The 22,500-nt window shown below is 42.7% G+C and overlaps 1 protein-coding gene across 14 annotated transcripts in view; it reads left to right on the top strand.

Annotated features, from left to right (window-relative positions):
* The window catches only part of PSME3IP1 (proteasome activator subunit 3 interacting protein 1), a 34,024-nt gene extending 11,634 nt beyond the window's left edge, over positions 1 to 22,390 (top strand). For 8 of the 14 annotated variants that reach the window (XM_017878838.1, XM_017878841.1, XM_017878832.1 and 5 more), the window contains 6 exons: positions 1,535 to 1,676; positions 2,531 to 2,629; positions 3,027 to 3,148; positions 8,592 to 8,725; positions 11,770 to 11,834; positions 21,409 to 22,390. In XM_017878838.1, coding sequence (XP_017734327.1) covers positions 1,550 to 1,676; positions 2,531 to 2,629; positions 3,027 to 3,148; positions 8,592 to 8,725; positions 11,770 to 11,834; positions 21,409 to 21,626 — 765 coding nt within the window. In that variant the 5' untranslated portion in view covers positions 1,535 to 1,549 and the 3' untranslated portion in view covers positions 21,627 to 22,390. The other 6 variants (XM_017878839.1, XM_017878835.1, XM_017878836.1 and 3 more) reach the window with 3 other exon arrangements.
* The last annotated feature ends 110 nt before the right edge of the window (positions 22,391 to 22,500 follow it).

The raw sequence follows: 22,500 nt of genomic DNA, 5'->3' as shown, positions 1-22,500 counted from the left end.
CCGGAGTCTCACTCTGTCGCCGGGGCTGGAGTGCAGTGGCCGGATCTCAGCTCACTGCAAGCTCCGCCTCCCGGGTTCCCGCCATTGTCCTGCCTCAGCCTCCCGAGTAGCTGGGACTACAGGCGCCCGCCACCTCTCCCGGCTAGTTTTTTGTATTTTTTAGTGGAGACGGGGTTTCACAGTGTTAGGCAGGATGGTCTCGATCTCCTGACCTCGTGATCCGCCTGTCTCGGCCTCCCAAAGTGCTGGGATTACAGGCTTGAGCCACCGCGTCCGGCCACGAAGTTCAAATCTTAAATGGCACAGACAAGGGGTTTACAAGGAGGAAGGTCAGGAGAATGACAATGAAGAGTCAGATTAGTATTCAGGAAAGTACATGGAACTGAAGTTGGAGTTGGGAGATCTGTTCTTCCAGTCTCACTTTCTCCATTCATGGTTTGTACAGACTGGACTTGATCACTAAATCTTCGGTAGCTGAGATTCTCCATCTTCATCTACTTGGAGGCAAGAGCAGGTGAATCAAGATAGTGTAATGTCCCAGAAACAGGAATTTCAAGAAGAAACAATGTCAGATGTTACAGAAATAAAGGAGGATGAGAGCTGGGAAAAGGATGGGATGCTCAGGAGGCCAATTTATCTAGATTAGAGGGACAGAGAAGTATCTGCAATGTGAGATTTACTATGGAACACCAGGTAATAAGAATTATTCCAGGTCCTCTTGCCAACTGTGTAGATAACATCGATGTTAATAAAAATTCCCTGATAGGAAAAGTATATTCATGTGCTTTCATCAATGGCCTATAAATTAAACTATTTGAGAGTATTTTTTTTTTTTTTTTTGAGACAGAGTCTTGCCCTGTCGCTCAGGCTTGGGTGCCTCCCAGGTTTAAGTGATTCTCCTGCCTCACCCTCCTGAGTAGCTGGGATTACAGGTACGTGCCACCATGCCTGACTAATTTTTGTATTTTTAGTAGAGATGGGATTTCACCATGTCAGTCAGGCTGGTCTTGAACTCCTGACCTCGTGATCCACCCGCCTTGGCCTCCCAAAATGCCGGGATTATAGGCATGAGCCACCGCGCCCTCCTGAGAATTTTTTCTTTTTTTTTTTCTGAGACGGAGTCTCGCTCTGTCGCCCAGGCTGGAGTGCAGTGGCCGGATCTCAGCTCACGGCAAGCTCCGCCTCCCGGGTTCACGCCATTCTCCTGCCTCAGCCTCCCGAGTAGCTGGGACTACAGGCGCCTGCCACCTCGCCCGGCTAGTTTTTTCTATTTTTTTGTAGAGACGGGGTTTCACCGTGTTAGCCAGGATGGTCTCGATCTCCTGACCTCGTGATCCGCCCGTCTCGGCCTCCCAAAGTGCTGGGATTACAGGCTTGAGCCACCGCGCCCGGCTGAGAATTTTTTCAATTCAAAGTTAGAAGATAATTTTTAGTTTGTTGCTGGGTGAGACAGAGCTAAATGTCCTTGTTTCTCTTTAGAATTTTAATTGCAGTTCTCACTTGAAATGATATTTTGTTTTGTTTTGTTTTGTAGATTGGTTGTTTCATTATGGATGGAGGGGATGATGGTAACCTTGTTATCAAAAAGAGGTTTGTGTCTGAGGCAGAACTAGATGAACGGCGCAAAAGGAGGCAAGAAGAATGGGAGAAAGTTCGGAAACCTGAAGATCCAGAAGGTATACTGTGACATTCAGTATAATGGTCTTTGATCCACGCAGTAGCCCTGCAGAGTAGGTATTAATTGTCCTCACTTTGTTTTATTTATTTACTTTTTTGAGACGGAGTCTCACTCTTGCCCAGGCTGGAGTGCAGTGGTGCGATCTTGGCTCACCGCATCCTCCACCTCCCAGGCTTAAGAGATTCTCCTGCTTCAGCCTTCCGAGTAGTTGGGATTACAGGCACCTGCCACCACGCCTGGCTAATTTTTGTATTTTTGGTAGAGATGGAGTTTCATCATGTTGGCCAGGCTGGTTCCAAACTCCTGAGCTCAAGTCATCCTCCTGCCTCGGCCTCCCAAAGTGTTGGGATTACAGGCGTGAGCCACCACACCTGGCCAATTGTCCTTACTTTAGAGTTGAGGAACTGAGACTCAGAGGGGCTAAGTCACCTGTGTAAGGTTCTGCACAGCTGGGAGTAGAGCCAGGATACTCACATCCTATTCGTTTTCTGCCTACCACACTGCCTTCCAAGAGATTCTGCTCCTCTCCTCCATCTATACAGGTGGATCCATGGTCTGAACAACTGAGAACACTGCTGCTGTGGAGGGTTAGGGCTGGCCCCTCAATCAGTTAACTGTTTCAGGCCATGGGCGCTATTGACATTGATAGTTGGCTTTGAGAACTGCTGGCCCCTCTCTGAGGTCCAAAGGGAAACTGGACTTTGTACTATTTTTGTGTTGTCCACACCCTCAGATCATGCAGAGACTTGACTTTGTCTTTAAAACCTTTTGTGATTCCAAAATAATATGAAAACAATCTGAAGTATGTATCTCCTCCCCCTCCACCTCTCTCCCATCTCCTTTTCCTTTCAGAATGTCCAGAGGAGGTTTATGACCCTCGCTCTCTGTATGAAAGACTGCAGGAACAGAAGGACAGGAAGCAGCAGGAGTATGAGGAACAGTTCAAATTCAGTAAGCTTCCGAAAACACAGAGTTCAAGGGACTCTGTGGGGTATTTTTGATGCACTTCTGCCTCGTGCAGCACTTTTCCTAACTAGCCATGGAATTGTCTTGATTTTCGAGTCTCCAGATGCTCATTTGGTGGAAAAGAGACAGCCTTCAGCCTTCTAGACCACATTGAATATTTTTGTTTAGAGCTCAAAACACCCATTTTAATTCTATGGTAATATTTAGTAATGGGAAAAATGCCCTGTTTTTTATGCCCTGTTATCTATTCAAACGCCATGGTATTTACCAGTTCTTTTTTTTTTAATCCCCTGAAGAATCTGCTGTTTATTAAAAAAGGGGAAAGGAAAATCTTATTTTCCCTTTAGCCTGCTAAGTGTTCCCTGTTTAATTATTTCCTCAGAAAATATGGTAAGAGGCTTAGATGAAGATGAGACCAACTTCCTTGATGAGGTTTCTCGACAGCAGGAACTAATAGAAAAACAACGAAGAGAAGAAGAACTGAAAGAACTGAAGGAATACAGAATATCCTTTGTACCTGGAGGAAAACCTGTAAGGTTTTCCATTTTCTCATCAGCATCTATGGATGTCGTCTCCTCATCAACAGAAGGGGGGTTTTCTACTTGGTGATCTCTCAAGTCATTTTCAACACTGATTTTCCTGTGATTCTGAAAAGCTGGCAACGGTTTGTGGAGTTTGTGTTGTGTGCAAGAGTGTTGTAGTCAAAAGTCCACATCCTTCTTAGGGTTAACTCAAGGCATCAATCCTAATAGTACTGGGATTAGACTCTCAGACAGGTGGGCAGTGCAGCCAGCTTCATCCAGGGAAGAAATTGGCCTCTGAGTTTTAAAAGAACATGTTTAGCAACTTTCCTATATTCTTAGTGAGATGTTCTCTACTGGTTATAGCATGCCCTCTCTCCATAGAAGGGCTGAGAAATCTGCAAAGATGACTTTGCTGTGGCTCAATGTTGCCTTTTGGTCATCCACTGAAATGTCTTAATAGACATCCCAAATGTAACTTAGCCGAATCAAAATTCTCAATATTGTGCCACATAACCCCCACTCTCATCACACTGCTCTTCCCCAAAGTCTCTTCTTTTTCTGGTTCTCCCAGTCCCAGTAACTGGTAGTCCTATGCTTCCAGGTGCCTGGGCCAAGAACTGCTTCCAAAATATACTCCAAATCTCTTGAATTCTAGGTATCTACTGCTACTGTAGTAGTAGTAGACTTTCTTCTGGACTCCTGTGACCATCTAATTGGTTTGTTTCTGCTCTCATCCTCAATAATCTATTCCTTAGACAAGAAAGGGAACTTTCAAAACCATACATGGCATTATGTCACTTTTCTATTTGAAACACTCTAGTGGCTTCCCCTTATATTTAGACTAAAGTCTTATTCTGTATCAGGCTGTTGAAGGCTCTACATTATTTAGGCCAACCCACCTCCTTGTTGCATCTTGAAGCCACTCTTTCTCATGTTGACTGTACTGCAGCCTGCTGGCCTTCTTTATGTTCTCTCTCACCATGCTTTCTGAGTCCATCTCAAGGCCTCAGACTTGCTGTTTCCTCAGCCCAAAATGTTCTGCCCTCAGATTTTGCAAGACGCATTTCACAGCTCAGCCCTCTGCTCAGCTCTCCCTTTTAGAGACTTTCCCTAAGCACCCCACCTAAAATTGCTATCGGTAATATCAATTTTTTTTTTTTGAGAAGGAGTTTCTCTCTTGTTGCCTAGGCTGGAGTGCAGTGGCGTGATCTTGGCTCACTGCAACCTCTGCCTCCCGGGTTCAAGCGATTCTCCTGTCTCAGCCTCCCAAGTAGCTGTGATTACAGGTGCACGCCACTACGCCCAGCTAATTTTTATATTTTTAGTAGAGACGAGGTTTCATCATATTGGTCAGGCTGGTCTCGAACTCCTTACCTCAGGTGATCCGCCCACTCCAGCATCCCAAAGTGTTGGGATTACAGGTGTGAGCCATTGCACTCGGCCAGTAATATAATTTTTATAGATTTGTCACTATCTGAAAGTTGTCTTTATTTATTTGCCTACTGGTTTGTCTATCTCTTTCCTGCTAGAATGTGAAATAAATGAGCTCCATAAGAAAAAGACTATCTGACTTTGGCCACTTCTGATTTCCCTAGTGCCTGGCATATAGTAGATTCTCAGTAAATATGTGAATAAATTAATAAATGATTAATAAGAGATATTAATAGGACCATTTGTCTTCATGTGAGGAAGCTTATTTGGATATTTCAGGCTTATATGTTGAGTAACATCACTGGTATAATCCAACAGGCTTCACCTCTAAAATGGACGACTTGACTGTGTATATGTACTAGTTGGTATTTTCTTGCACAGAATGTGCAGCAGCTTCCATTTTAAGAGTTAAGTGGGAAGCCCAGACACGGTGGCTCATGCCTATAATTCCAGCACTTTGGGAGGCCGAGGCAGGAGGATCACCTGAGTTTGAGAGTTTGAGACCAGCCTGGCCAAAATGGTGAAAACCCATCTCTGCTAAAAATACAAAAATTAGCCAGGCATGGTAGCTTGTGCCTATAGTCCCAACTACTCAGGAGGCTGAGGCAGGAGAATCGCTTGAACCCGGGAGGTGGAGACTGCAGTGTGCCAAGGTCACGCCACTGTACTCCAGCCTGGGGACAGAGCAAGACTTCGTCTTCAAAAAAAAAAAAAAAAAAAAGGATTATGTGGGAGAAGACATGGAATGGACAGATACCCTGGGAATTGATTTACATTAGAACTGGTGTTCTGTACCAGAAAAGACCTGGCTTCCAGTCGCAGTTCTGTTACTGGCATTCATGTGCAACATGGAGATAGAAGTTTATGGAAAGTTATACCTCAATCTCAACTGTAGGATTGAGGCTGATTATTCTGAACTCCCCCTTCCCTGACCCTGATGACCCCAGAATAATATGTGTTCCTTTGTAGAGGTAGGCAGACACCCATATTGCGTTGTTTCAGACACAAAGCTTTTTCCTCCAAGGAAATACATTCATTACATTTCTCACTTGAATGATATTTTGTTTTATGTTGGCAGACTAGCAAATAAGACATATAGTGTCCCCCAAAGCAGCATCTGGGGAGAAGTGCTGTTGAGTGTGAGATGCCCTTTGGTTTTCAATTAAAAGGGAAGAATGAACAGGGCAGCAATGAGACAAAAGAAACCTTTGTGTCCTGGTAACATTGCAGTACAATGAGGCTCCAGGGATAAGGGCTTTAACTGGAAATTTGGAAAGTTCTGACTGTCTAGAAAAACCGAAAAAAAGCAGGCCTTTCAACTCACTGACATCTAATGCACTAATCCCAAGCATGCAAGTAGCCAGGACATGTTGAGATAGGAATTGAAGGATTAGACATTTGTTTATTGAAGCTCTAAGTTAGGAACTTGTTCTTGGCTTTGCTTGATTACTATATAATATGTTGTATAATAGGATACTTCTGAATACAAATAAACTGTGGTTTAAACCATGTAAATAACAGAACTCTTGTTGTTTCCTCTCAGGTTAAACCAGTATTTAGCAGTATTGCGTATGTTAAAAATGGTGCAATTTTAAGAGAATGCTGCATCTAATGAGTTTCTTGAGGTTTTGAGGTGTGTTTGTGTTTTAAAGCATTTTGGGAGAAGAGGGGCTTAAGAAGGAAAAATTGCTTATACTTTGTGGATCAAAAATAAGATTACTGGTCGGCGCGGTGGCTCACGCCTATAATCCCAGCACTTTGGAAGGCCGAGATGGTCGGATCACAAGGTCAGGAGATCGAGACCATCCTGGCTAACACGGTGAAAACCCCATCCTCTACTTAAAAATACAAAAATGTAGCTCGGGTGGCCGTGGCGGGCGCCTGTGAGTGCCCAGCTACAGGGAAGGCCTGAGGCAGGAAGAATGGCGTAAACCCGGGAAGCGGAGCCTTGCCTGAGTGATGTGGAGATCCGTGCCCACTGCACTCCAGCCCGGGGTGGACTAGAGCGAGACTCCGCCCAAAAAAAAAAAAAAAAAATGATTATTAACACCCCTACCCCTCACAACATGCTAATTTTTTTTGGCATTTTCTCCTAGAAAGATGAAATCTTTTTTTTTTTTTTTTGAGACAGAGTTTCGCTCTTGTTACCCAGGCTGGAGTGCAGTGGCATGATCTGAGCTCACCACAACCTCCACCTCCTGAGTTCAAGTGATTCTTCTGCCTCAGCCTCCCGAGTAGCTGGGATTACAGGAATGTGCCACCACACCCAGCTAATTTTCTGTCTTTTTAGTAGAGACAGGGTTTCTCCATGCTGGTCAGGCTGGTCTTGAACTCCCAACCTCAGATGATCTACCCACCTTGGCCTCCCAAAGTGTTAGGATTACAGGCGTGAGCCACTGCACCCGGCCAATCTCTCTTTTTTTTTTTTAAATAAAAATGAGTATTAACATTATCTATTTCCATGATGACCCTAAAAACATTAAATTCATTAAACTCAATAGTACTGAGCATTATATCTAATTTCCGTTGCATACTGCAAATATTTAAGGTAACTTGTGCCCATAAGAACAGAGTTAGTTGCCTGGAGAGTGATTAGAATTAGAATCTTAGGATTTCTGGAACTCAGTTTTCTCCATTGTTCAAAGATGCCTAGACAAATAACCTTAACCATACATTCTCTACTTCCACCCACTTCTTTGGGCTGATAATTCATGCTTCTTAGATTTCCTGGGCACTAGATGTCACTATTGTTCCAGGCACTACTGCATCGTAAATAAGGACTTGCACCGTGTCAGATTTTCATTGAGAATCAGAGGAAAAGGTTGCTTATCTGTATTATTTTGGGCTTTCTATGCTGTCTTCCTCCATGGTCTCTTTCATTTATCTGTGAATCAGCCGGATTTGACTGGCAGAATAAAGAAGGGTGGGACATTTATTTAAATAAGTAGGCCAGACATCTGTTGTCTAAGACGTTTAGAGAGAGCATAAAACGGAGGGAGAAGTGGAGGAAGAGGAGGGAGGGCTGGTGGAGGGAACAAGTGAAAGTGACCTCCCCGACAAAAATTTGGGGCCTTTCTTCACTTCAAAGAAATAAAAAGTTGAGAGCCAGGGATTGGCATCAAGAATGAAAACTGATGTTACAGGTGAACTGGTCATGCTTTTAAAACAGCTTTTCAGTTGTTGTATACATGCACAGGATTTCTCATTAAAATCACCTTTGATCGTTTCTCAGTCTTTTGGCTAAGATCAAGTGTAAAATCACCTTCAGAGAGTGTTTGAAACAAACTCCCTGACCTCTAGAGGTCCTCATTCAGTAGGTTTGGGGCAGGGAGGGATTTGACATGTCTGATGAGCCTTGGGGTGATTCTGATGCTTCCTTGCACCAGTGGAGCAGGAGTTAGTCTTAGTAATGTCTAAGATTAAATGCCACTGATAGTCATAACAACATTCTGCAAAATTTGATTTAACCCTTGAAGGGGGAAGCACGTTTTCAGGGGAGCCACATTTTTGTGTGTGTTTTCTTTTTTTTTTTTTTTAGTAGAGACAGGGTTTCACCGTGTTAGCCAGGATGGTCTCGATCTCCTGACCTCATGATCCGCCCGTCTCGGCCTCCCAAAGTGCTGGGATTACAGGCTTGAGCCACCGCGCCCGGCCGTGTGTTTTCTTTATACTTCTTAAGATCTGTTTTCCCCATCAAGCATGATATTGGCCACGTCCTTGGTAATAGTGGGTTTTGTGGCTATGCTCAGATTTTCCTTGAGAATCAGAGGAGAAGCTTGCTTATCTGTATTATTTTGGGCTTTCTATGCTGTCTTCCTCCATGGTCTCTTTCATTTATCTTTGAATTGACTGGATTTGACTGGCAGAATAAAGAAGGGTGGGGCATTTATTTAAATAAGTAGGCCAGACATTACATAGCACAGCCGAAGGGCTAGTGGGTTATATTTGTTGTCCTTCCTTTTGCTTAGTTTGACCCTTAACTGGTAACTCACAATAACCTCAAGAAGGTTGGAATTTCTCAAGAGAACAAGAAGGAAGTGGAAAAGAAACTGACTGTGAAGCCCATAGAAACCAAGAACAAGTTCTCCCAGGCAAAGCTGTTGGCAGGAGCTGTGAAGCATAAGAGGTCAGTCAGCACTCACACAACTTAGATTTCGCTCTGACCATGTACTCTGAAACACCACTTGTAATGGAAGACAGAGCCAACGCTTACTTCGCGTGAGTCCTGGTGAAGTTCCCTTGCTGTGCTCACCTATGCCTCTCTCCCTTTCCAGATTTGGGGGCTTCTATAGGCTTCAACCCTCGTCTCTCTGATCATTTATTCAACAAATATAAATACTAGCTACTCTTCAGTGGGGATCTGCCACACCAGACATTGTGTTAAGTGCTTCCTGTGCATAATCTCGTGTATTCTTCAACAATCCTATGAAAGTACAATTATAATCCCTGTTTTGTAGATGAGAAGACCAAGAGTTTGAGAGGTTGAGACCCTTCTTTGTGCAAGATCATAGAGAAATAGAGAGCTCGAGTTCAGTATTTGGGCTTCTGTCTAGACAAATGAGGTAGTGAGTCTTGTGAAAGGATCTATGTAGGGTGTACTGAGAGCAAGGAGGAGGAGCATACAATGCTGCTTTGAGGGTGTGTGCATCTCCATGTTGGGGAGGTTGGGGAAACCATTGGAAAGATGCTGATTAGGTAGGACGACTAGCGCTTTGACAAGCAAAAAGGGAGAGAACAGTCTAGGCAGAGGGAATAGCTGCTGCAAAGACATCCTGTCCTGAGAGAACATGGCAGCCCTGACAGGGTTACAGACCTGTGTACAGCCTAGGGTTACAAACCTAGGCTGTGGCTAGGTTGGATTGATGGGGAAGTGATAGCACTGTCTTGAGGCTATGATAAGTTCTTTGCTATGTTTGCTCCTCCCTTTCCAAATCCTGAAATGGCATCAGAGTGCTTGAATCTGGTCATTTCGATTTGACCCAACAGACTGTGGGCGAAATGATAAGTTTAAGTGAAGTCTGTTAGGAAAATCAATATGATATATTGGCAACCAGCCATATGTTTTGAAGGGAGTGTATTGATGCAGTCTTGTGGTTTGGCACACCACCCATCTGCTGCAGATGTTCTTAGGAACACTGCCTACATGTAAAAATGTCATGCTGGTATAGTAGCAGAGGGGAGGAGTTATCCTGAGAAGTGCTCACTACCCAAACCATGAATTATTCCTTTCAAGTTCTCACATAAGCTTTCCTGCAAGACCAGGGACTCGCAGGATTTGGATCTGGGTCAGTTTTACTGGAATATGCCAAGGGAGGGCTCTCCAGGTGATCAATTTGTTATCCTTTGAGACTGCTCTTGATGGTCGCAGAATGGGTGTTGTAGCTGTCTCCCTTAGTCCTTAGATCACTTTTGGAAAAGGCTCTGTAGCATATTTGGTGACCTGCATATAACCCCTTTTTGGATTTTGAAACAACATCACTTAATGTTGCTTTGTGTAGCAAGGTGATGAATTAGTCTCCTGGGGCAGGAGTTCCTAATCTGTCCGACCCTGAGTTTATTGGAATCACCTGGGAGTTTGTTAATAATTTATATTTGTAGGCCTCGCACTAATTCTCATTCAGTAAGTTTGAAGTGAAATCTGGGAGTTGTAGTTTTTAAAGTTCCATGAGTGATTCTGCTGCCTGGTGAAGGTCTGGAAGCCATTGGCATGTATATGTCATGAAGCGTAAGAACAAAACAAGCAGCAATTTCTTACCTTCTTCAAAGGAATATTCTTTACTCTCTTCTAGTTTATTCTTTTATTTATTGTTAGAAAAAACTGTCAGATACCTAGTTCATGAATGTGCAGCCTTTTTAGTTATAGGCATCTGAAGCTATAAATTTTCCTTAGCTTTCATTGTATATAAGTTTTATATTTCCTTCTAAGTATTTTAAAATATCCATTATGATTTCTTCTTTGACTCAGGAATTATTTAGAAATGTATTTTTTAAATCTCCATATTGAGGTAACAACCATATTTCAGTAAGGGGGAAGATAAGCCTTCCCCCTTGCCACACACACATTTTAACACCTTATGATGATATATATATGTAACAGTGTCTTAGAGGCTACAAAATACGTTTCTCTTTTGTCATTGATTTCCAACTTAATTGCATTGTGGTTTTGTATACACTGATTTTTTTTGTTTTTGTTTTTGTTTTTTTTTGAGCCGGAGTTTCGCTTTTGTCGCCCAGGCTGGAGTGCAATGGTACGATTTTGGCTCACCTCTGCCTCCTGGGTTCAAGTGATTCTCCTGCCTCAGCCTCCCAAGTAGCTGGGATTACAGGCACACACCACCACGCCTGACTAATTTTGTATTTTTAGTAGAGACAGGGTTTCACCATGTTGGCCAGGCTGGTGTCAAACTCCTGACCTCAGGTGATCCGTCTGCCTTGGCCTCCCAAAGTGATGGGATTATACAGGTGTGAGCCACTGCGCCTGGGTTTCCCACATAACTCTGGAACCTGCTCTGCACTCCCTGCAAGAAAATGCCAGGTAGTACGTACACACAGCAATGTCCCAGTCTTAGAGGTGACTTCAGTATGGTCGTGTTGAACACCACAAACTAGACATTATTTTTTGATACAGACAGTATTTGTTTAGACTTATATTTCCTTTTGCCAGTTTCTTTGTTCCCCACGCCTTCCTTCTGGAATTCCTTCCTTCTGGGATCATTTCTTTCTTCACTGAAATATATTCCTTATACATTCTTTTAGTGAAAGTCTTCTGGGTGACTCTCAGAATCTCTAGCTTGTCACTAAAGATGTTTTCTTCAATCTGTAATTACTAAATGTTTGTCATTTATGAACATGTCTAAATATTCTTGAAATCCATCTGTGGTTCTAACCAATTTGAGTGATAAAGACGGCCAAGAATCTGAAGCTGAAGTGATGCTTGAAGATACAGTGCTTTATTCCCTGGATTTGTCAGGAGTTTAAATTGTCTTTATGACTAATGATGCAATTGGAAGGAGATTAAGAATCTGAAATGAATACTTTTCATTCATTTTTATCATCCCAGCCTCTTGAGACTGCCTAAGACACATATAAATAGTTATTGGTGCTCCTGATTCCCTAAGCTTTGATCTGCAAGATTGGACATGGCTCAAATCACCATGTGTTTTGTTACAGCTCAGAGAGTGGCCACAGTGTGAAAAGACTGAAACCGGACCCTGAGCCAGATGACAAGAATCAAGGTGGGTGGCAGCCTTCATTACTTCCTTATACTCAGAATACACATGAACCACAGTAAAGGGCTGTAATGCATTGCATCTGCAAATGAATGCATTTCTGTCTTCAAGCAAGCCTACCTACACTTAATTTACCCAACTTTTCTATGCCAGGCGGGATTTTATACCAGGCAGGATTTTATACCTGCAAAAGTTATCATATTAGAAACCAGTGAAACTGATCAATGAAAATAGTACTCTCCCAGGAATGCTTACCAGGCCCTGGTCATACCACCTCTGCTCACAAAAGATTTTTTTCTGTTTCCCCCAAATGTCAAGTTTCTTGATTTCACCTGGTTTGCTACCAATAGGAGGTAAATACCTGGCTCCTGCTCATTGTTGAATTGGATTGAGCCTAGAAGCTTAATACAGTCTCCAGGAGTATACTTCTTTGGTTTTTACCTTTATGTGATGAAAATCTGCCTCTGTATTAAGTGGCAAGAACTTGTAAGTGAAGGTGAATGTTACTGGGGCTGGATTAGGGGTGAGAAATTCAAGAGTGTGTTTTCAGTTTTATTCTTACTCCATGTGGGATTGAGACTCTGAACTAAATTCCATCAATCAGCAGGGCTTACATTAATTTGTCTCAAAATGATGCTTTCGGCCGGGTGCGGTGGCCCAAGCCTGTAATCCCAGCACTTTGGGAGGCCGAGATGGGCGGATCACGAGGTCAGGAGATCAAGACCATCCTGGCTAACATGGTGAAACCCCCATCTCTACTAAAAAACAAACAAAAAAAACTAGCCGGGCGAGGTGGCAGGCGCCTGTAGTCCCAGCTACTCGGGAAGCTGAGGCAGGAGAATGGCGTAAACCCGGGAGGTGGAGCTTGCAGTGAGCTGAGATCCGGCCACTACACTCCAGCTCAGGCGACAGAGCGAGACTCTGTCTCAAAAAAAAAAAAAAAGATGCTTTTTATTATGCATCTACTAAGCACCAGTGGTGGTGGTCTGTTGCTGTTATCCTTTTGCTCTAGAACCTACTTTTAAAAAGAAGAGTGTGGGGAGAAAAAAAGAGTCTGCCATTACCGTATCCTCTTCCATCTAGTTCTCTTTAGAGGGAAACAGAATTATACTTTTTTTTTTTTTGACATGGAGTCTCATTCTGTCGCCCAGGCTGGAGTGCAGTGGCCCAATCTCAGCTCACTGCAACCTCCACCTCCTGGGCTCAAGTAATTCTCCTGCCTCAACCTCCCAAGTATTTGGGATTTATAGGTGTGCGCCACCACATCTGGCTAATTTTTGTATTTTTAGTAGAGATGGGATTTCACCATGTTAGCCAGGCTGGTCTTGCACTCCTGAGCTCAAGTAATCTGCCTGCCTCGGCCTCCCAAAGTGTTGAGATTACAGGAGTGAGCCACCAAGCCCAGCCACATTTCTTATGTATCCATCAAGAGCTATTCTATGCATGTGCAAGCAATTGTAAATATGTATTTTTTAAATGCTTTATTATGGATAATTTAAGCAACATTCAGAAGTTGGGATAAGTATAGTAAACCCCCATTACCAAGCTTCAGTGATTTTTTTTTGTTCGTTTGTAAGCTATCCTACAGGAAAGAGCTTCAACAATTTTTTTTTTTTTTTTTGAGACAGTCTTGCTGTCACCTAGGCTAGAGTGCAGTGGGGTTATCTTGGCTCACTGCAGCCTCTGCCTTCCTGGTTTAAGCAATTTTCATGCCTCAACCACCCAAGTAGCTAGGACTATAGGCATGTGCCACCATGCCCAGCTAATTTTTGTATTTTTAGTAGAGATGGGGTTTCACCATGTTGGCCAGGCTGGTCTCTAACTCCTGGCCTCAAGTGATCCACCTGCCTCAGCCTCCTAAAGTGCTGGAATTACGGGTGTGAGCCAGCACACCCAGTCAGCAGTTTCTAACACATAGCCAATTTTATTTCATTTATATCTCTCAACTGTAATATTTTGTGACAATTCCAGACATTATCATTTCATTCATAATTCTTAATATGTGTCTCTAGCAAATACAAATTCTTATTTTGTTTCTTTGTTTTAACAATTACAATACAATTATATTAATAATCACAGGCCAGGCGTGGTGGCTCATGCCTATAATCCCAGCACTTTGGGAGACTGAGGCGGGCAGATCACCTGAGGTCGGGAGTTCACAACCAGCCTGACCAACATGGAGAAACTCTGCCTCTACTAAAAATACAAAATTAGTTGGGCTGCTGGTGCATGTCTGTAATCCCAGCTACTTGGGAGACTGAGGCGGGAGAATCGCTTGAACCCAGGAGGTAGAGGTTGCGGTGAGCCATTGCATCGAGCCGAGATTGCACCATTACTCTCCAAACTGGGCAACAAGAGCGAGACTCCGTCTCAAAAAAAAAAAATAATAATCACAATAATTACCAAATATTATCAAATGTTAAGTTAGTATTTTCTCCCATTGTCTCAAAAAAAACTTTTTTTAAAAAAATTATGATCTTAGCCGGGCGTGGTGGCTCACGCCTGTAATCCCAGCACTTTGGGAGGCCAAGGCGGGCAGATCACGAGGTCAGGAGATCGAGACATCCTGGCTAACATGGTGAAACCCCATCTCTACTAAAAATACAAAAAATTAGCCGGGCATGGTGGTGGACGCCTGTAGTCCCAGCTACTTGGGATGCTGAGGCAGGAAAATGGCGTGAACCCGGGAGGCGGAGCTTGCAGTGAGCAGAGATCACGCCACTGCACTCCAACCTGGGCTGTTAACAGAGAGAGACTCCGTCTCAAGAAAAAAAAAAAAAATTATGATCTTAACAAGGACCAGACATTATATTTGGCTACTATGGCTTTTTTTTTAAAAAAAACTATTGAAGTATAATTCACATACTATAAAATTCACCCTTTAAAAGGATACAACTCAGTGGTTTATATTTTTAAAAAATCAGTTGACCATAAATGTGTGGGTTTATTTCTGGACTTTCTTCTTCCACTGAGCTATATATGTCTATCTGTATGCCATTACCACACAGTCTTGATCACTATAGCTTTGGAGTAAGTTTTAAAATTGGGAAGTGTGAGTCTTCCAACTTGGCTCCTCTTTTTCAAGATTGTTTTGGCTATTTGGAGTCTGTAGAATTTCCATATGAATTTTGGGATCAGCTTGTCAGTTTCTGCAGAAAAGGCAGCTGAGATTTTGATACAGGAATTGCTGGAATCTGTAGATTAATTTGGCAATATTGCCATCTTAGCGATAGGCTAATACACCTTTTAATTTGAATTTAATCTGTAAGTTCTTCCTTTCTAAATTTATATTTTGTTTTCTTTGTATTTTATTTGTGGAGAAACTGGGTCTTTGTTCTTTAGCATTTCTCTGGCTCTACATTTTACTGATGGCCTCCCCATGCTGTTTCCTGCTACTTTGTGTTTCCTGTAAAATGGTAATTTGATCTGGAAGCTTGATCAGGTTGGTTTTTTCAGCAGGAATACATTATATATTTTTTTATACTTTTGTTATTAGTAGTATTGTAATCTAACCTACTCTGTTCATTGCTTAATTCAGCAGTTATTATACCTTGGGAATCATTGCATAATTGGACACTAGAGCACTTCCTCGTTGCTTTTTAAGGCTGTGTAGTATTGTATATTGTATGGGTATATCATTTATCCCACTTTTTAATTGATGAACACTTAGATTGTTTCCATTCTTCCCCTGTTCTGGTGTTTCAGTAATAATCCTGCATGTGCATAATTTTTCACATGCACAGATCTATCAAGTTAAATACTTTGAAGTAGATTTGATAGGTCAGAGAGGATATGCATTTGTAATTTAGGTAAATATTGCCAAATTGCCCTTCAGTTAAGTTATCCCAATTTATACTACCTTCAACAATTTTGGAATTTTTCACTGACATCTTTTTAATAAGTAGGAAACTTGCTTAAATAGGATAAATCTAAACTGTATATGTGTATACACACACACACATATAAAACTTCATAGGAATATTTTTCTTTTAATTAATTTATTTTAGAGATAGGATCTCACTTTGTTGCTTAGGCTGTAGTGCAGTGACTATACACAGATGCAATCATGGCACACTACAGCCACAAACTCCCAGGCTCAGGCGATCCTCCCACGTGAGCCTCCTGAGTAGCTGGGGTTAAACGCGCTTGGCATAGGAATCTTAAATGTATTTCCACAAGTAAGCTATTTGCTCACTATATGGTACTTATTTCCTGGTAGGAACTATACAAATGAATCAATGGAAAGGAAAACTTGTGTAGCTTCTTTGAACTATCTCAGGCAGACAGTCGTGTTTTAGAGCCATCTTTTTGTCATTCTAAATCCCTTCTTCCTACTCCTGCATTCTGGCAACAGAACCTAGGCAGGAAGTATCCTCCTTTGCTAGGAATTAAGGCGCCACAAGAAGAATGCTCCCTAAAGCTTGCTTCAGCCCTGTCCTTAGCAGTGGGAGGATTTCCTCCTTGGGCCCCTATGACTCTGATAGAGATTCAGGCTTTCCCCAGTGAAGACTCTGAACTTAAGCACTGAGCAGAGCCAGTGAATGCACAAGTTGGCCCCATCTACTCCCAAGTCACGCATCTGTCTGAATACTAAGAACATTCTCTATTAGTAATTTTCTGTGTTAATTTAGTATGACAATGTGGTCCTGCAAATGCAGAAGCTGGCAGGAAACTTCACCAAATGGGTGAGATCAGAGGGCACCATTTTGTTCTCTTTGGACAGTTAACTGCTTTTGGAATGAAATTTGTCAGATTTGCAGTCTCTTTTCTTTCTTGAAACCTCCTAGATAATTGGGGTATTTGGTTTTTTTACTTAAACTCTTCTGATGCCACAGTGGTCCAGATTCCTTGATTATATTTCTGTAGCTAACTTCCGTCCTTCCATTAGGCCAGTTCTCTACCCCCACAGGCACTCTGACTCTCATCCTTCTTTTCTATATAAAATAGACCTTTAAATTCCATTCGCCCTTGAAATATGGTCATGTGCCACATAACGACATTTTTGTCAGTGATGGGTGCATATACGATGGTGGTCCCCTAAGATCATAATATCGTATTTTTACCGTGCCTTTTTCTATGCTTAGCTACTTTTACATACACAAATACTAACCATTGTATTACAGCTACCTACAGTATTCATACAGTAACATGCTGTACAGGTTTGTAGCCTAAGAGCAATAGGCTATATACCATATGGCCTACATGTGTAGTAGGCTGTACCATCTAGGTTGTATAACTATGATGTTGATTTTGACAATGATGAAATTGTCTAATGATGTATTTCTCAGGTCATATTCCCATCATTAAGCAGGAGTGTCTATACTTGATAAAATGAAATACCTCATTCAACAATTTCACATAAATTAGTTTTCTAGGTAACTGATCTATATACCCTTATAAGGTTTTTTTGTTTGTTGGTTTGTTTTTTTTATTTTGAGACAGTCTTACTCTGTCACCCAGGCTGGAGTGCAGTGGCGCAATCCTGGCTCACTGCAACCTTCACCTCCCAGGCTCAAGTGATTCTCCTGCCTCAGCCACCCAAGTAGCTGGGATTACAGGCGTGTACTACCACGCCCAGTTAATTTTTGTATTTTTAGTAGAGACAAGATTTCCCCATGTTGGCCAGGTTGGTCTCGAACCCCTGACCTCAGGTAATCCACCTGCCCCAGCCTCCCAAAGTGTTGGGATTACAGGCATGAGCCACCTGCCTGGCCGGTTTGTTTTTTTTTAAACAACCAAATTTTTCTAACAGAATGCTGAAAGTATCATTCTATATGGTATACATAAGTACTACAATGTATGTTTAAGTCATGAATGGTATAGTTTGATGTTATGTTCCAAATGTTAAAAGAGCATCACATTTTTATACCCCTTCCCCCCAAATTAGCCATTTGCAATGAAACTGTAAACTGTCTGACACAGTTTCTTTCATTCTGCTTTCTGACCCTTGTGGATGCAAGCCTGCTCTGAGCCAGGCCCTGTGCTATATGGCCTGGGGGTGGAATGGTGATAAAAGAGTGCTTGCCTTCAAGGGGCTTACAGTTAGTGGAGAATACAAACAAGCAACCCCTCTTATCTTCTGCAGCCTTCTTAGCTTTAATACTGGGATGCTCTTGGGGTTACAGAGATAAACGGGACTGTTCCTCCCTAGTTTAAGTGCTCAGGATGTTCTTTGAATTTTTTGTATTTGTTTTTTAAAAAAATTATCTACCCAAGCACAGCTGCATTTTGAAAAATTGTCTGAATTGGTAATATATGCACATAATAAAACATTTAGGCCAGGCTAGGTGGCTCATGCCTGTAATCCCAGCTCTCTGGGAGGCTGAGGCAGGAAGATCGCTTGAAGCCCAGGCGTTTAACCTGGGCAGCATAGTGAGACTTATGTTCTAACAAAAAAAAAAAAAAAAGAAAAGGAAAAATTCAAAAGGGACAAAAGAATGTGGAGTAAAAAGTAAGTCTCCCCTGTTTTCCAACCACTAAGTTCATTTCCCCTGAGCAGCCACTGCTACCAGTTTTTATTGTTCTCAGACACTGACATGCGTATACATGGGCATGACCACTTTGCCCCAAATTATAACTTTCACACACTGTCCTGCTCCTTGCCTTTTTCATTTAGCACAATATCTTGGGGATCATTCAATAACAGTACACACAGAGATGCTTTCTTCTTCTTCTTCCTCTTCTTCTTCCTCTCCTTCTTCCTTTCCTTCTTCTTCCTCTCCTTCTTCTTCCTCTCCTCCTTCGCCTTCTCCTTCTTATCCTTCCTCTCCTTATCCTTCTCCTTCTTCTTCCTCTCCTTCTTCTTCCTCTCCTTTTCCTTCTCCTTCTCCTTCTCCTCCTTCTTCTTCGTTCTCACTCTGTCACCCAGTTTGGAGTTCTGTGGTGTGATCATGGCTCACTACAGCCTCAACTTCCCCAGTTCAAGTGATCCTCCTACCTCAGTCTCCTGAGTAGCTGGGACTACAAGTGTGCACCACCACACCTGGCTAATTTTTAAAATTTTTTGTAGAGACAGAGTTTCCCTGTGTTGTCCAGGCTGTTCTCAAAACTCCTGGAGGGCTCAAGTGATCCTTCTGCCTTGGCCTCCCGAAGTGCTGAGATTACAGACATGAGCCATTATGCCCAGCTACTTTATTCATCTTAATGGTTGAATAGTAGTCCATTACTTAACTAGTCATCTAATGGACATTTTGGTTGTCTGTACTCTTTTGCTACTATAAACAGTACTGCAATGAATGTTCTTTTATGAACATCATTTAAGTTCAAAGAACATTGCCAAATTTCTCTGTACCCCCTGAACAGCATACGAAGTTTGCTGTTCCCAACACATTCCCTCCTAATATATTGTTTATCCCCTTATGTTAAAAATTCACCTGTTTCTTTTTCTGTGAGTTGTTCATGTTTTCTGTTCACTTTTCTATTTGGTTGTTGGTTGTTTTTTTAACAGATTTGAAAGAATTCTTAGTATTTTAAGGAAATTTGCTTTTGTGATATTGCAAGTATTTGCTCCTGCCTTTTTTGTTGCCTTGCTCTATCTCTGTAGCCATTGTTGGCTTTCATGTTACTTTTCTCCATCTCCCTGTTTTAACATTGCTTATCTTTGGCAGCTTCCTTTTCCCTTCTTAGAGCTTCTTGCACAAACAAGCAAATGCATTGATCTGAACTTTGTGTGCGGGCCATTTGATATCTCTTCTAACTCCTCAGTGGTATTGTTTGCTTACTCCTGGTTTCCTCTACTTGGAACTGTGTATTCCCTTCACATTTACTTGAGGTGTCTGGGCAAATGAGGTACTAGTACATCTAAGGCAAAACCCTAGAAGGTAGTATGCTTGTCAGCCTATGGCAACAAAGTATGAACTCCAACCCTTAACTCTGCAGTGAGCTCAGGTTAACATTTTAGGATATTCTCTTTTGATTCACGTTTAGTTTCACATTTTCTGCCCTAAGCAACCTGCAGCCTTGCCAAGTCATTTGACTTTCCTCATCAGTAAAATGGGGATAATGCCTATACATCAGGTTGTAGTGATTAAATAAGGCTGGAAACATTTCAGGGAAGAACGGAAGGGCTGGAGTAGAGTTCTTAACATTTTCTTTAGTCTTCAAGTCTTGCATTTTCTTTCTTTCTCTTTCTTCTTCTTCTTTCTTTCTTTTTTTTTTTTTTCAGACAGGGTCTTGCTCTGTTGCCCAGGCTGAAGTACAGTGGTACCATCATAGCTCACCGTAACCTTGAACTCCTGGGCTCAAGCAATCCTTGCATTAACCTCACAAGTAGCTGGGACCACAGGCATGCACAGCTACACCCGACTAATTTTTTTTTTTTTTTTTTTTTTTTGAGGTGGAGTCTTGCTCTGTTGCCCAGGCTGGAGTGCAGTGGCATGATCTCAACTCACTGCAACCGCTGCCTCCTGGATTCAAGCTGTTCTCCTCCCTCAGTCTCCCTAGTAACTGGGATTACAGGCACACATCACCACGCCCAGCTAATTTTTTGTACTTTTAGTAGACATGGGGTTTCACCATGTTGGCCAGGCTGGCCTTGAACTCCTGACCTCAAGTGATCTACCCACCTTGGCCTCCCAAAGTGCTGGGATTACAGGCATGAGCCACCACGCTTGGCGCCGTCTAATTTTTCAAAACATTTTTTCGTAGAGACAGGGCCTCGCTGTGTTGCCCAGGCTGGTAAACTCCTGACCTCAAGTGGTCCTCCCATCTCAGCCTCCCAAAGGGCCAGGATTATAGGCATAAGCCTCCATGCCCAGCCAAGTCCTGCATTGTCTAGATTGAGATCTTTGTCATTGAGGTGGCAGAGTAACTTTGGGTTTCCTGTAAGAAAAAGAGTCCCAGCTCCTAGGTGACATTCTGCATGGCCTTAAAATGTTACCTGACAGGCTTCAGTTTTATCATTTGTAAAAGAATACAACTAGAAAGCAAAGGTTGTGTTAAATTGGTTTCTGAATTGCTCCTCTCTCCCATCTGGGAAAAGCGGCCCTTCTTAATAAAGAACGTTATTCTGGTGAGTCCTTCTAAGCCTATTCTAGTCCAGGGGGCTACCCGATTTTTTAAAATGTTTAAAAAGAAAAGAATGTTGTTTTGTAGCTGATGTTTGTCCTTGAAATTGTATCTGTGCCAGCTGGCTTATTGGTCAGTAAATAAGGAATGGCGTAATATGCTGAGAACTTAATGGAATTGTTAATATTGCTCACAGTTTCTCTCTTAATCTGTCTTCAGATTCTCACGGCTGTGTGAGCACGGGGAAATCAAAGCAGTCTAGGCTGCACTCCAGAGTCGCTTGTTCTCCAGCTCAGATTTGATGGGGGACAAGAGAGTGTAGTCAGGCTCTGGAGTTAAAAAGACCTCAATTCAAGTCTCAGCTCTGCCCCTTTCAGAAGTCCTTTCACCTTCTGGAGCCTCCCTTCCTCCTTCAGTTTCCCCACCTCTAAGGGTGATGATAGTATTGGCTGCATAGTGTTGTTCTGAGGCTTCTCTGTGGGAAAAGCCGGTGGTACAGTGCCTGGCACATGGTAAGTCAGTTCCAACTTTGGAAAAGGGTGACAAAGTGACAGTCTTTCACCTTTTATTGCAGAGCCCTCATCCTGCAAGTCTCTCGGAAACACTTCCCTGAGTGGCCCCTCCATCCACTGCCCCTCTGCTGCAGTCTGTATCGGCATCCTCCCGGGCCTGGGCGCCTACTCTGGGAGCAGCGACTCCGAGTCCAGCTCAGACAGCGAAGGCACCATCAATGCCACCGGAAAGATTGTCTCCTCCATCTTCCGAACCAACACTTTCCTCGAGGCCCCCTAGTTTCTCTGTCCTTACACAGGGAGCTCCTCCCCAAGGGTAGATCGGACCGTTCATACTGCCTTCGGGCATTACATCCCTCAAAAAAAAAACTCCTTTGCCTGCATCCTGTGCACAACATGACATTTTTAACCAATCCAATTTAAAAATGTGCCAGAATCCACCTGTGGCCCGAATCGTGTTTGGTTTCTCTTTCTACTGCAGTGCACATGAGCAAACCTGTCCCGCTGCCACTTTCCTCACTGATACTGGGAGGAGGGCAAGGCCCAGCTGAAGTTCCACTAAAAATGCCCTAGGAGAATAGGCACCGGCTGGCTTGCCAAAGGGTTTGGGTTTTATTGCTTTCTGTTTTTTTCTTTTCCCGACAGCACAAAGAAGTAAGGGCAGTTATTGGACAGGTGTTATTTAAACATTCTATTGTAGGTGAATGTGTTGTTTGGTTCTACTGCATTGTGGAGCATGCGGGGAAAGAGAACTGACCCAGGTGATGAAATGGAGCCCTTCCCTGGAACTAACCAGTCCTTGATGTTATGTGACTAAGTAAAGATGATAAACCCCATCTGCTGGGGGTGTCACTTCACACTCGGCATGCATTGTGAAAGCTTTCCATACCCTTGGCCATTCTCTCTCCCCTCTTTATCCAACCCCATTTATGCAGGAAGGGACTGCTAACAAGAAAGCTTCCATCTCAAACCTTTTCTCTGCCTGGGAAATTATTTTATGTTTGTTTTTGAAATAAAAGATTTAGTTTAAGATTCTAAATTTTAGAGAAACAAACGTAGGCCTTGTTTACTCATAGCCAGACATCAGAACTGCGGGTAGGTATGTTAATGAGATGACTTATTTCTGGCAGCTCCTGGAATCCTGATATTGTAAA

Source organism: Rhinopithecus bieti, unplaced genomic scaffold (genome assembly GCF_001698545.2).
Source record: "Rhinopithecus bieti isolate Rb0 unplaced genomic scaffold, ASM169854v2 scaffold_11161, whole genome shotgun sequence".
NCBI lineage: Eukaryota > Metazoa > Chordata > Mammalia > Primates > Cercopithecidae > Rhinopithecus > Rhinopithecus bieti.
The sequence above is the reverse complement of the archived record's forward strand: the minus strand, read 5'-3'. Positions and strand labels throughout refer to the sequence as shown.